Source organism: Eucalyptus grandis, chromosome 8 (assembly GCF_016545825.1).
Source record: "Eucalyptus grandis isolate ANBG69807.140 chromosome 8, ASM1654582v1, whole genome shotgun sequence".
NCBI classification, from domain to species: Eukaryota; Viridiplantae; Streptophyta; class Magnoliopsida; order Myrtales; family Myrtaceae; genus Eucalyptus; species Eucalyptus grandis.
Genome location: NC_052619.1, coordinates 31,345,459 through 31,360,224, shown reverse-complemented (window position 1 = coordinate 31,360,224; position 14,766 = coordinate 31,345,459). Strand labels below are relative to the sequence as shown.

The 14,766-nt window shown below is 39.8% G+C and overlaps 1 protein-coding gene across 1 annotated transcript; it reads left to right on the top strand.

Annotated features, from left to right (window-relative positions):
- The first annotated feature begins 7,078 nt into the window (after positions 1-7,078).
- LOC104414078 (leucine-rich repeat receptor-like serine/threonine-protein kinase BAM1) lies at positions 7,079-11,229 on the top strand. The gene is given in 5 exon segments (XM_010025093.2): positions 7,079-7,971; positions 7,974-7,991; positions 7,994-8,683; positions 8,686-9,831; positions 10,433-11,229. Coding segments are annotated over 5 exon segments (3,066 nt in total). The 5' UTR covers positions 7,079-7,232; the 3' UTR covers positions 10,906-11,229.
- The last annotated feature ends 3,537 nt before the right edge of the window (positions 11,230-14,766 follow it).

The following is a 14,766-nucleotide window of genomic DNA, read 5'->3' as shown; positions in this document are numbered from 1 at the left end:
ATCTTTGACCAGCCCCAGCCCCACCACCAGGAATGTCATTGATTTCTTGAACCAGGAAAAAACCATGGTTTTTTTTCCTCAAGTAAAAGGGAATTTTTGCAGGTGCAAATTGATATGGGGGAAATTGGCAAAACTGAGGGAGGATGCAAATTGGGGGTTCTCCTTAAAGTGGAGATGATAGGTGGTGGTGATCATGTACATTGTTCTTCTGGTTTGGTCGGTTCTCTCATTGATATGGTGGGTACAAGCACAGCTTTGTTATGTAAGGATTAGCTTATTCATTAGGAGAGTGTTTAGAAACATTTCCTAACAATTTGAACTGTCGGGTGAAATTATTTTTCTAACGGGAACTAGGTATACAATTGTCATGCTTGTCAATCTTATGCATTTTCAAACATAACCGAGTGCAAAATGTCGTAAAACCCAAAAATCGATCGATGTGATAATTTTTTACATAGTCTCTCACGATATAATATAAAGCATGAAGTATTGATATGTAATGGAAATATCGTCATTTTAAGACAATCTTTTCTTATACGGCTAATAAAGAGCATAATACTTTAATGTTTACCCCATGTAGAGCAGCTTATTAACGTTACAACACGCTAAAACCAATCAACTGCTCTAATGATTGGATATAGCTAGAATGAACTCACACAGTAATTCAAACATATTCAAACATTGTGCAATCGGTAGCATATTCTACGCACCGAAGATGTTTCTTTTCTACGTGGGTTTTCCCATCACGAAAGTAGGGAAAAGACCTTTCGAGAGGGAAAAATAAGACCTCTTTCACGAAGTGCCAAAAAGGCCCTAAGATTTGGGGGAAAACCATTTTAGTGACACCTATGATTCTTTTTCCAATGGTATATGGTCAATGTAAGTTGGTGTGATCCAGAATCATTCGAGTGACCCACCCAACCGGTCCCCCTACCAAAGTTGAAGAATGCCAAAGACCCCATTTCATGATTTTTTATCAAAAAAAGCTACTTTCCCCTCTCTGGTTTTCCATACATCTTGATCATGATGGTGATACCATGGTATTTAAGTGCTGTGTACTTGTATGGAGTGGGTGGAGACTGTATAGTGCTTTTGACCGCGAGCCCAACCTTTCCGTGCACTCTTTTTGACATGAGAAAAATAAAATTACATGATCATATATTTAAGGGGGAAATATGAAAAGGGTGAAAGGAGAAAGGGCGCAAAGCATCCGAGGCTTTCTTTTCCAACATTGAAAAACTATGTGACATGACCTTGCATGATTTTAATCTTGCAAAAGTTGGCTTTACCGTGCAACACAAGGCGATCCACACATCAAGCGACATACTTTATGAAGTTTAACTTGGGCACTCATCTTTTGACTTTATGCCCTCAAATAGAGTTATAGTATACGCCTTTTGACTATAGAAAATCAGGGAAAGATTGGCATGTAATGGCAAATTTCCTTTGAATATTTATGTCTAAAGACTTGATTGCAAACTTTTTTTTTCTCCTCTGTGGCTCAGAAGAACATAATTTGATTTGATTGAGCGATTATAAACTTGTATAAAAAAACCTAATTTACGATCATGAAGTGAAAGAAAAGTGGGCCTAGTATATGCCTTTTGACTTAAGAAAATTGGGGAAAGTTTGGCATGTAATGACGAATTTCCCTTGAATATCCATGTCTAAAGACTTGATGGTGAACTTGTTCTTTTTCTCCCCTATGGTTCACAACAACACAATGTGATTTGATTGAGTGATTATAAACTCATATTGAAAAAGCCCTAATTTACGATCCTCAAATGAAAGAAAATTGGGTATAGTATATGCCTCTTGACTTTAAAAAAATAAGGGGTTTGGCGCGTAATGGCGAATTTTCCTTGAATGTCCATGTTTAAAGACTTGATGGAAAACTTGTTTCCCCATGTGGTTCACAAGAATATAAATTGATTTGATTGAGCAATTATAAACTCATATTTAAAAACCCTAATTTATGATTGTGAAATAAAATAAAAGTGGGGAAATGATAGCGCTTGAAGTTGAGGAAGATGTGAATTAATACAATGAGGATCAAGAAAAGTCGTGCAAATGCAAGACCTATAAATAGAAGCATCAAAGCAAGAGAAAGATGATGCAGTCTACCGTGCCAAAACTCTACAAAATCGATCTTTTATTTATTTTTCTACAATGTTGTTCAGTTTTAGTTTTAACTTTCGAGCTAGGTTTGTGTTTCGTAATGTATCTTGTGAAAAAGACTATACTGTTTGCATAAACATTTCGATTACAGCGTCACTTGTGTATAACTTTGGTACCGATTTCACCTATGTTTAATTTTCCTATGTCTAATTTCCATTAATGTACTTTTTATTCCCTCGGACAGCGCTTTAATTTTCCCTTTAATATAGGCATCACCCTGAATTTCCTTTGTCATTTCCCGTGTCATTTCTTGTCCGGCACTTTAATTTCTTGTCGTTGTCGGTTTCCAGTGCTCACTTTAGTTTCTATTTGATTCCCGGTTCTCAAACTTTAACTTTCGGCCCTCTTTCTTCCTTCTCATTTTGATCGATTTCCATCACTGTCACTTCCACTTCCCTCTCCAAAGCCGACATGCCTTACACATATTCGTTCACTCGATCGTCCTTGAAAACTTGTGTTTGTAGAAGATTTGATTACTTTCAATCAAGAATAATAAAGTTCTAGTATAGTATACTAGAAGTCATAAAATATATATAAAAAAATGTAATTAAATTGTAAAATTTCTTCAGTTGGTGCAATTGAGTCTTTCTATTAATTTCATCCAACATGATAAATGCAAAATGCTAACAAGTTTTATCATTTAATTACACTTATGTGACAAGTTTTACCATTTGATTACACTTTTGAAAATATTAAGACTTAATTGCACTTTTACAATAAATTTAAGACTTATGGTATACTTATTTCTAAAGTTTTTATCAATGAGGATAGTCAGGGTGCACAACAACTTTCATGGAAAAAACACCAAAACGTGGTTAGGTAAATCACAAAAATATTATGTATTCTTGCTGGCAAGAACACTAAAACCTCTATTAAGATGTCTGTAGGTTAGGAGCTCTTAAAAGTATTACAAAGAATTGTAAAGAAAGACTATGAATCCCAATCCACATCATATATATTAAATTAATTGATTACGATATTTTAATCCAAAATTAATCTGATCTTCATATACATAGTTGCATAAAAGGGAGGAAATCCAATTAGTTAAAATTAAAATTATACTAATGAAAATTAGAAATCAAACATTATATAGCAAAGTAAAAGATTGATAATCGATTTTCAATCAAATGACTGCTAGTACTAAATTCAAACACTAGTAAGTTACTTTTTCCAATATGGCATTTCCTCAATAATAATTCAGAAAAATAAAATGTAGGTAATGCTTTTATTGGTAACCCTGATTAATATAAAGCATAATTACCAGCTGAGGTTTATTTTAAAAAAAAAAAAATTCTAATTGAAAACAGAGAGTTAATGCAAAATTGGAGCACGTCTCCCGACAGAACTATGATTGGCGCCACAGTCTAGCATGAGCTAGCCTCATTAGCCTTTAGACTCATGGAATAAATTCAGGAACTACTAATAATTGGACATTCAATTCGATCTACCTATAAAATTTTTATAGTTTCGCAAATGAATTATCGTGACAATAATGTAGAAAATAATTCGACAGTAATTCCTAGGAGTGTCTCTGCGGCCACATCCTAACTCATAATCAAAATTATTAAGCTTTGTACCATGTACCTAGAGTGGCCACGGGCCGAAATGGCAGTGTTAAGGAATACGCACTGCAAATTCAGAATTAATTGTTCTTTTGATTGTTGGATAGCATACGGATTCAATGAGCAGGCATGATTTTCTCAAGATTTAAATGATGGAAAAAGGGCCGGTTGATTGAATGAGTTCATGCCTCTTTGTGTGAAGTAGGGGATCACAATGAAGGGCGGGATATTAATAAGAAGAACGAGGCAAAAGCAAGAGAAATGTTCTACGTATTTAGTACATATGATAACTAAATATCGACTGGTAAATATGGTGAGACCCCTCATTTGTAATTATTCGCATTCAATGCAATGCATCATTGTACTACACTAATGTAATAATTTCTGGACATGCATAGAGACAACAAAACCCTTTTGTGATTTTTTAGCTCCATCCAACCATTTAATTGAAGAACTCACTAGTGTTCAAAAATAGTTGTGACTATGAATTCGGGAAAATGACTAAACATGTCTTAAATTAATAGCATTTGTACCAATTTAGTCTTCAATCTTTTAATTTGACCATTTTATTCATAAATCTTTTGACGATTTATCAATGTAATTCTTTCGATCAATTTTGATTGGAAATTACTAACACGAAAGCCACTCGTCCTACATGATATAACTAGTGTTGATAGAAACAATTCTTATCATTTTTCATAAGCAATTCCATATATTTTTACAATTTTTCTTTTTTCTTTTTCCTTTTTTTCCCTTATAAGCTTGGTGAGGGTTGGCGCCTCTTGTTATTGTGCAAAGGCTGTGAGGCTCTTGCCAGACACAAGTGAGGGTCATGGCCCTTGTGAGTTGGCCTTCGCTAGACTTGGTAAGGAAAAGAAAGAAAGAAAATGAAACAGAAGAAATAAATAAATTTTTTAAAATTAGATTTTTAAAATTATTTATAAAAATTGTTAATGCTATTACTAACTATCCCACGTGGCATGGCCAATATCCCTATTGGCAATTTTTGACTAAAATTGATTGGAATGACTATATTGGCATCATTGAAAGTTTTATGAATAAATTAATCAAATTAAAAAGTCTAGAATTGAATTAACATGAGCATAATAAGTTATGATTTTTTTTGGGTAATTTTCTCCTATCAGTTTCTATGGTATCTCTTCCTAGTGTGTAAATCTTTACACATTGATTAATTCTCACATAAATCGCTTCCAACACTAATAAGAGATGTTTTCCGTACAAGATTTAAGGGGAAAAAAATGATATAAAGCACATGGGAGTGATGGGAGTTATTGACTCAAGTGGCTTGTTTGTATCTCACATTGGAATTTCTCCTAACTTTAAAGTACATCTTCTTTAAAAAGATGGGTGTCACAAGGGAGAAGCTCTTAACTTTAAAGTGCATGTTCTCTTTCCTCTTACTCCCAAACAAACACACGATTTCATGTAGCTTAGTCTTTCTTTTCCCTTTTTATTCCTCTTTTAATTTTATTACTTTCTAAACCTAGTTAACAGGAAAACTTTTTAATCTTTTAACTTGTCTTTAAAATATAGAAGTGGGTTTTAATTTATTTTCTTTTTTTTTTTCGAATTAATCCGTTGATATACCATTTGTGAGATTACTATAAGAAAATTTAGGATGAGAAATTGGAATATTATGATATTATTGTCAGATGGTTCGATTAATCCTAAATTTAATGAAATGTAATTAAATTTTAACAAAGACACTTTCCTTTTAAAGAAACAAAAATGATGTTGTAACTTGGAATTTGTTGCATGAAATTAGTCTGTAGAATTGCGTGCCTATTGTAGCTATTAAAATTAAAAGTACCATGTACTTTTAGCTAATTTACCTAATCGCCTTGGGGGAAGTCATTCGAAGTGCATGATATTTTGATAAACTATTTACGTTTTCATTCAAAATTGATTTATATGAATCATAAGTTCAACAATATAATTTGATAAAACAAAAGCGTGGGTAAAAATAAGAAAGGAACTTGCACTGTTCTTGGTTCAAGAATGAGTATTCTCTTGCCCACTTGTCTGGTTGGGGCTTTTTATAGAAATAAAATGGCATTCCAACAAGAATGGCCATTCCAGTTTTAGATGATTTGACAAAATCATGATTCAATTCTAATTTGCACCGACATAAATTAAAATAAAAGATCGATTGTCAATTAATAAGAGGCTACAATTGATGAAATATTCATAATGCCATTACTAAATTTGACTAGTAGAATATCAATTATCATGATTTGCCATTGTATTAATATTTTTAAACTGATTTTATAATTAAAAATTGAGAAAACATATTAATTCAATAATCAATTGAAATTAAAACTTAATGGAGATAATTAGTTATTTGATAAATTAATTAAATACATTAGATTTCAATAATAAAATATATTAGGTATCATGATTTGCTATTATGTCATTGACTAGTCTTAAATTACTATGCAATATGAATATGTTTAGTAATTTATATTAGATTGAATTAATAAATTGAATTGGTTGCTTACATTTATGATTATTAATATCGTTAATTTACTTGGAAATTTTGAAAATTAACCGCAATAATTATTTTAATATAGACATAGCTTTTAAAAATTATTTAATATAATTTGTCATACTATAAATTAATGAATGATCATTTTAGCCCAATATTTAGTGAATTATATTACTAGTAAATTATAGCCATATCATATTATGATAATACTATGATTCAAATCATTGCAATCATATTTAAGTTTACCATTCTATTCACTTCATTCCCGTGATATTTATTTTACAACCATAAGAATTCTCATTTCATCCATTTCATTTCCACCAATTATCAAATAAGAAAATCAAAGCTTTGATTTCCTTTCTTGCCATCGCTCAATTCCATTCCGTCGCACCAAACATAATGGAAATCAAGTAGAAAACAACTTCTCCACAGAAAATGAGAAACATATATCCTTGCTTATAAAGAATAAAAGTTTTAAGCAAAAAGAAAAAAAAAAACACTCCGAAGAAAAATTCAGAAAAGAGGATAAAAACGAAACACAATTTCATTTCCTCTTTTGCCCCTTGATAGGAGAGTCACCGATTTTACACCTCCTCAGACTGCATTACATCTGTAAAATAAAAGGACCCTCTCACCCTCACCAAAAAAGAAACAAATCATTATCCAAATAGCAAATGAATAAAAAATAAAATAAAATTTGAAAAAGTAAAACTAATCCAATTATAAAATGACACAATATAATCACTCCCTGGTCTTCTCCATCTCTCTGCCCTTCACTGTCTCAACCTCACTCCCTCCCAAACCACCTCCACCACCACCTTCCTCCTCCTCCTCCTCCCTCCCCTCACTTTCTCTCTCTAAAACCAGGGCACAAGAGTAGAGAGAGAAAGATGGCACAAGAGTAGAGAGAGAAAGAGAGAGAAAGTAGAGAGAGAGAGAGAGAGCGCCTAGAGCTTCTTGCATTAGGCGGCGACCCACCAAAAAAAATGCGCCTCCTGCTCCTGTTCCTGCTCCTCCTCCACCTCCACTGCCACCGCCTCCCCTCCCTCGCCGCCGCCGCCGCCGGCATCCCCGAGCAACGGGCCCTCCTCTCCGTCAAGTCCGCCATCACCGACGACCCCGCCGCCGCCCTCGCCTCCTGGAACGCCTCCACCGCCCACTGCACGTGGCGGGGCGTCGGCTGCGACCCCCGCGGCCGCGTCGTCTCCCTCGACCTCACCGGTCTCAACCTCACCGGCACCCTCTCCGGCGACCTCGCCCACCTCCGCCTCCTCTCCAACCTCTCCGTCCCCGCCAACCAGCTCTCCGGCCCCATCCCCCCGCAAATCTCCGCCCTCGCCGGCCTCCGCCTCCTCAACCTCTCCAACAATGTCTTCAACGGCACCTTCCCCGCGGAGCTCGCCGCCCTCAAGCGCCTCCAGGTGCTGGACCTCTACAACAACAACATGACCGGCGAGCTGCCCCTCACCGTCGTCGACCTGCCCAGCCTCCGCCACCTCCACCTCGGCGGCAACTTCTTCGCCGGCAAAATCCCGCCCGAGTACGGCCGCTGGCAGTCCCTGGAGTACCTCGCCGTCTCCGGCAACGAGCTCGAGGGCGCCGTGCCGCCGGAGATCGGGAACCTGACGAGCCTCCGGGAGCTCTACATCGGGTACTACAACACCTACGACGGCGGCCTGCCCCCGGAGATCGGGAACTTGTCGGAGCTGGTCCGGCTCGACGCCGCAGCTGCGGTCTCTCCGGCGAAATCCGCCGGAGATCGGCAGGCTGCAGAACCTCGACACTCTGTTCCTCCAGGTGAACTCCCTCTCCGGGTCCCTGACCCCGGAGATCGGCCAGCTGAAGAGCTTGAAGTCCATGGACCTGTCGAACAACATGCTGTCCGGCGACATCCCCGCCTCCTTCGCCGAGCTCAAGAACCTGACCCTCCTGAACCTCTTCCGGAACAAGCTCCACGGCTCCATACCCGACTTCATCGGCGAGCTGCCGCAGCTGGAGGTGCTGCAGCTGTGGGAGAACAACTTCACCGGAAGCATCCCGGAGAAGCTCGGTGCGAACGGAAAATTCCACTTTCTCGATCTCTCCTCCAACAAATTGACCGGCACTCTGCCTCCCGATATGTGCAAGGGCAATAAGCTCAGCACATTGATCACGCTCGGGAATTTCTTGTTCGGCCCGATCCCGGAATCGCTCGGCGAGTGCCGGTCCCTGAGCAGGATCCGAATGGGCGAGAATTTCCTCAACGGGTCGATCCCCAAGGGCCTCTTCGGACTCCCCATGCTCTCCCAGGTCGAATTGCAGGACAATTATCTCGAGGGCGAGTTCCCTGTGACCGACGGCTCTGTCGCCGCGAGTCTCGGTCAGATTAGTCTCTCCAATAACCGGTTATCCGGGTCTCTCCCGCCGAGCATCGGCGACTTCTCCGGAGTCCAGAAGCTCCTCTGGACGGCAACAAGTTCTCGGGCCCGATCCCGGCCGAGATCGGGCGGCTGCAGCAGCTCTCCAAGATGGACTTCAGCCACAACAAGTTCTCGGGCCCAATCACCCCGGAGATCAGCCAGTGCAAGCTCTTGACTTTCGTCGATCTCAGCCGGAACGACCTCTCAGGCGAGATTCCGAACGAGATCACCGGAATGAGGATACTGAACTACTTGAACCTGTCGAGGAATCATCTCGTTGGCAATATCCCCACCTCAATATCCACAATGCAGAGCTTGACGTCGGTCGATTTTTCGTATAACAATCTCTCCGGCCTGGTTCCGGGCACTGGCCAGTTCAGCTATTTCAATTACACATCGTTCTTGGGCAATCCTGATCTTTGCGGTCCTTACTTGGGTGCCTGCAAGGAGGGGTTCGCGAACGGGACTCATCCAGCGCACGCCAAGGGTCCGCTCTCTGCCTCCCTGAAGCTACTGCTCGTGATCGGGCTGCTCGTCTGCTCGATCGTGTTCGCGATCGCCGCGATCCTCAAAGCCCGGTCGCTGAAGAAGGCCGGCGAGTCCCGTGCGTGGAAGCTGACCGCGTTCCAGCGCCTGGACTTCACCTGCGATGACATCCTGGATTCCCTGAAGGAGGATAACATCATCGGGAAGGGCGGCGCGGGCATCGTGTACAAAGGGGCGATGCCCAACGGCGACCAGGTCGCCGTGAAAAGACTCCCGGCCATGAGCCGGGGCTCGTCCCACGACCACGGGTTCAACGCGGAGATCCAGACCCTCGGGCGGATCCGGCACCGCCACATCGTGAGGCTGCTCGGCTTCTGCTCGAACCACGAGACGAACCTCCTGGTCTATGAGTACATGCCCAACGGGAGCCTCGGCGAGGTCCTGCACGGCAAGAAAGGCGGGCACCTGCACTGGGACACGCGGTACCAGATCGCCGTCGAGTCCGCCAAGGGGCTGTGCTATCTCCACCACGACTGCTCGCCGCTGATCGTCCACCGGGACGTGAAGTCGAACAACATCCTCCTCGACTTGAATTACGAGGCCCACGTCGCCGATTTCGGGCTCGCCAAGTTCCTACAGGACTCGGGTACATCGGAGTGCATGTCCGCCATTGCCGGGTCATATGGATACATAGCGCCAGGTACGTTTCGATTCGATCTTGAAATCTAGTTACAAAGTGATATGATAGATGTTGTTGTTTGATCTTCGAATGGTTTAAGTACTTAAATCTGTACTAGAGGCCATGATTCACTTGGTCAATGATCCAAGAATATGCTGAACTGAACTGACCTTTTGACTGAGATTTTACTGTCACTGTTTGAATTTTAGGTACATATGTTTGCTCATGTCTCTCCCTTCTTCATGCCTGTTTTTGACCCTCATGTCCAATGTGAACTATTTCTTCTTTTTTCTCCGAAACTTAGAAAATTCGCAATCAATCCTTTTCGACAAACCGAAAGTAGAGATTGATGCAGCTTTCGTAGCACATGAATTATATGACGGTCCACCCGAAAGGCCTATACCACCAAGACATCTCACCCGCTATATGCGGCCTAGCTTTTGACAAGGACTACCTGGCCTGTCCAACTCATGAATTCAAATCCGGATGCATTCTTAGGAGCTCTTTTGTCAATTGATTTAGCGAAACTTGTCAACTAACCTTTGACTTTGTGCTCGTTTGATTCTCTGGTTTGCTCGGACGGTTTTTTAATAGTTGTTTTTTCTTTGTTTGGTGTGTGTAGAATACGCGTACACTCTAAAGGTGGATGAGAAGAGCGACGTCTACAGTTTCGGGGTGGTTCTATTAGAGCTAGTTAGCGGGAGGAAGCCGGTCGGAGAATTTGGGGATGGGGTGGACATCGTCCAGTGGATGCGAAAGATGACGAACTCGAACAAGGAGGAGGTCCAGAAGATCCTCGACCCGAGGCTCCCGGCCGTCCCTCTCCACGAGGCCATGCACGTGTTCTACGTCGCGATGCTGTGCGTCGAGGAGCAGGCGGTGGAGCGCCCGACGATGCGAGAGGTCGTCCAGATCCTGACGGAGCGCCCGAGGCCGCCGGGCTCGGCCAAGGGAGATTCGGTGGTGGTGGTGGCGCAGTCCTTGCCACCACAAGGCTTGGCGCTCGAGTCCTCGGCGACGACGAAAGATGGGAAGGAGCAGCAGCAACAACAGCCGGCGCCGCAATCGCCTCCGGTGGATCTTCTTAGCATTTGATCTTTGTTTTGGTGGGAGTGTTGTTTCTTTTTACCCCTCCTAGGTTTTCAATGAGTTGGGTTAGCATTTTCTTTTATAAATTTGTCTTCTTTCATTTTCTTCCTCTTTTTTCTTGAATTTTCTTTTACCTTTTTTTGGTGGTTGGGGGGGTGCTCTAACTTTAAGGAGTTCAAATGTTTGAAGTTCTTCTTTCCTTTTTGTACAGCAGGATTGATAAGTTTTCCTTTCTTGATTTTATAATTAGTGGTGCCTTGTCTTCATCAAACACTGTATCCTGTTTCATGGCACAGTTTGTGAGTGCAGCTGTCTCTGCAGCAGCAGAAACTGAGTTTACAGACTTGAAACATCAAAGGGTGAGTGGTGGGGGAGGAGAGTCAGTACAGTAAGTTTTAAATTGGAGGGAACATCAAGGACGAGTGCTGCTATATACGTCCAATTTATATATTTGGAGTAAGGTACTTTTAGGTTTTAAGTGCTAACAACCAAGACTTTTCCAGTTTCTATTTTTTGGGGGGCTTTATACCAAGACTTTTAGGTTGCCCGGTGATGTCTTTGGCTGGTTTCCAAGTTTTTATTTTGATCTGTTCTATATTTTTGTTTTGGTTTTTTCGGTAAAAATGACTTGTGTTTTTCTATAAGGGCCTACATGAATCACAATTGAACAGCAAGAGGTCGGTTGGTTAGCCAAGGTAGCAGCACTTTGCCTTTGGGCAGAAGCAAGAGAGGACATGGTCCAATTTGGTCATTTAATTCTGCCACCACTGGCATTCCCTTTAGTCCTTTTGCAATATGAAATGCGGTACATGGAATTGAATTTTTGCGCTACAATAGTCTACAATTATATTCTTTCAGAACTTTATGAGAACTTTGTTTTCTTTTCATTGGAAAGAAAACTTTCATTTCATACGAAAGAGAGGTACGTAATTTCAAGACAAAGATGCAAATCCTATAAGGTAAGTAAATCTGAAAAATGAATCAACTTGGTATAGCATGTAGAGACTCGATCATTCCATAAAGACGAATTTATCATAGTATTCAAGCACAACCGGTGGCCGATCAATGAATGTCTCATCACAAACTTTATGAGATTTAGTTCACCCTTTTGATTCATTTTGGCTTTCAAAATGTCAAAAGCAAGCTACTAATTTAGGTTTGGTTTTTCGCCAAACTTGAATTTTTCTAACCAAACTAAACATGCCCATAAAATCAAGGTCACCATAATGTGTCCATCCATTATATGAAGATATATAGCAACCTTGATTTTAGATTTTAACAAAGTTTGGAACTTCACGCATCTTAGGTTTGATATTGCAAAACTTTTAGTTAAATAACATTATCATGTAAATAGCATTGCGTAATTTCAGATGCCAACACCTTTTCACCTCATTAGGAATTTGAAAATAAAGTTTAAAAAGTTTGGAAAAATCTAAAATTGAGGCTTCGAGTACTCGACATGACACAACAATTATGTTATGGGAGGCTATTATTGTCACGAATTTTTTTTGGGTAGTCCTATGTCTCAGAGCGTGACATCATTTGATTTCACGATTTAGACAAGTTTGGTTTCATGCGAGAAGCATGCTAAGTCCATGACAAAAATCCGCGTCATCCTTTATTTATTTATTTTTCTTTCGTGTTTGTTAATATTTTTCTGGTGGATTTGGGATTCGTATGGTGTGTACAACAATGACTTGACAAGGGAAATGACTGATTGATCGTGTGGGAGCCAGCAGCTTCCCCTTTGAAGATTTCGAGCCGTTATTCAGTGCGAGTGTGGTGTGTATGTATTAATGTCACGAAAAATTTCAAATTAATATACCTATAATATTACCCAAACTTAGGTTTTGGGCTCGAGTAGTGAACAAGTGTTTATCTTATGCAATTATCACTTACTTTTTACATTTATTGAATTCACAGTTGCGACCGTTTGATGCCTAATTGCAAATAACCATTGGTGCAGGTTTAGAGCGAGTTTTCATATATTATAGATTTTTGCTTTCGGATTTGAAATCTGTAGTTCGAATCTTTTGTGTGTTTTCTGAGAGGATTTTAGTAAAGCTTCGTCCAATCTTGAAGCAATAGTTGTCTTTAGGAAAATGACTATACATTGTATAGGTGGCTGTCATAATTCCGTCTTCCGTCTTCTCTCTTAAATTTTCTTACGGGATTTCATTTCAAAAAGGCATTAATTATTTAAACATCACATTTTTAGTCCTGATCAACATGTCAGCTTCAATTGACCGAAATTAATAAAAGAAGAAGTTTTCTTCTTAGTGTTATATTTACTTGAAATTAAATAATCCACCATGTCAAGAAAAGAATTTTTTTTCTTTTGGTCGGACAAGCAAAGAATTTAGTCTGCATTATTTTATGGAAGCAAAGCCAAAGTAGAAAAGCAGAAGGGAGACATAAAGGTGGATTTTTTTTCTGAAAAATGCCAAACAACTTTTACAGAAACTGGGTCGGAACACACGGCCCTGTGCCGCAGGTACCTGTGCTTGTCCTAGAGCGAGCAAAAAACCAACCTATCTTTTCGGTCAAGCACATGAAATTCCCCGGTGGCTTCTCCCATTTCTCAACTTTAACCGTGAAAAAGGGCATCCTGAAAACACAAGCATATTTGTCGAGAGGTGGCACAAAAGTAATTCAAGGCAGTGGGATTATTTCATGGCTCCTGAAATTTGGCTGGATGCTCTCAGAATATCAAATACTCAATACCAAATAGCATAAAACTTATTTTTGCATATATCTCTATGCCTACACATAATTTGGTTCACATTCAGCTCTATTTGACAATATAAATTGATGTGATAATTTTAGATTAACTCACTCGAGGTTATTGTCCGTTTTGACCCGTTCCATATCGAGCCTCAGGTTTTGTCATTTGACGTACATGCAAGCAAAGCTTGCCATTGTGCCTTTATAAGTTAATTTCAATTTTCTCATATATATCTCAGAATCACCATTTCCTTACTTGATGTATAGTTTGGTTCATTATTATCCCTTTATCCATCCTAGAAGCATGCTGGGAGTCGCTTCTTGTCCAAGCCTTCTAGTCCCAACGATTACTCCCCGCTCTCATTGGACCGAATCATTATAGTTTATCTCTTTGGGGAGGGGGAAATGCCTATTATATACATGCAAATATTCTAGAATGATTGAAGAGAGAGGGAGAGACAAAAATATTCAAAGGCCACATTTTCAGTAGGAACGAGCCAAATACGTGATTACTCCCTTTAATCAATCTACATCCCTGACTGAAGGTGAAATCTCTCATTTTCCATAAGCTCATTCAATCAAACCGAGCTTCTATCTTAGGGACATTCCACTCTAAAAAAATAAAGCTATTCGATTCGATAATTTACAGGTTCGTGTCAACTAAAATGATTAGGAGGATGAAGGACAGAGAAAAGGAAGTGCGCTGCTAGTGATAATTTACGTATAGTGCCTCTCCCTATGACTTTGCTTTTTTAAAAAAAATAATTATCTACAATCTTTGGCTTTTTTATTTAATTTTTGGGTTTTTCTTCAAACTTTTTAGTTTTTAATTTTATTGATGTGGTGCCATGTCAAAGACTCAAAGCCATATATGCATAAAGAAATTTAAAAAAATGCCATGCTGCATTTTGACATGCCATGCTAGCAAAGTTATACGTGAGCTCACCAGATTGACTAAATTACGTCCAATACCGAAAAAATTAGGATTTGATTGAACAAATTCAAAAGTTTAGGAGTTGATTATACGTTTGGTGAAACATTTGGAACTATAGATACAACTTTCTTATATGAAATCCTAAAAGGAGAATCTAGTATGCTAAGGAACCTAAGCCTTCTTATAAAAAAACAAATACCGGTTAATTA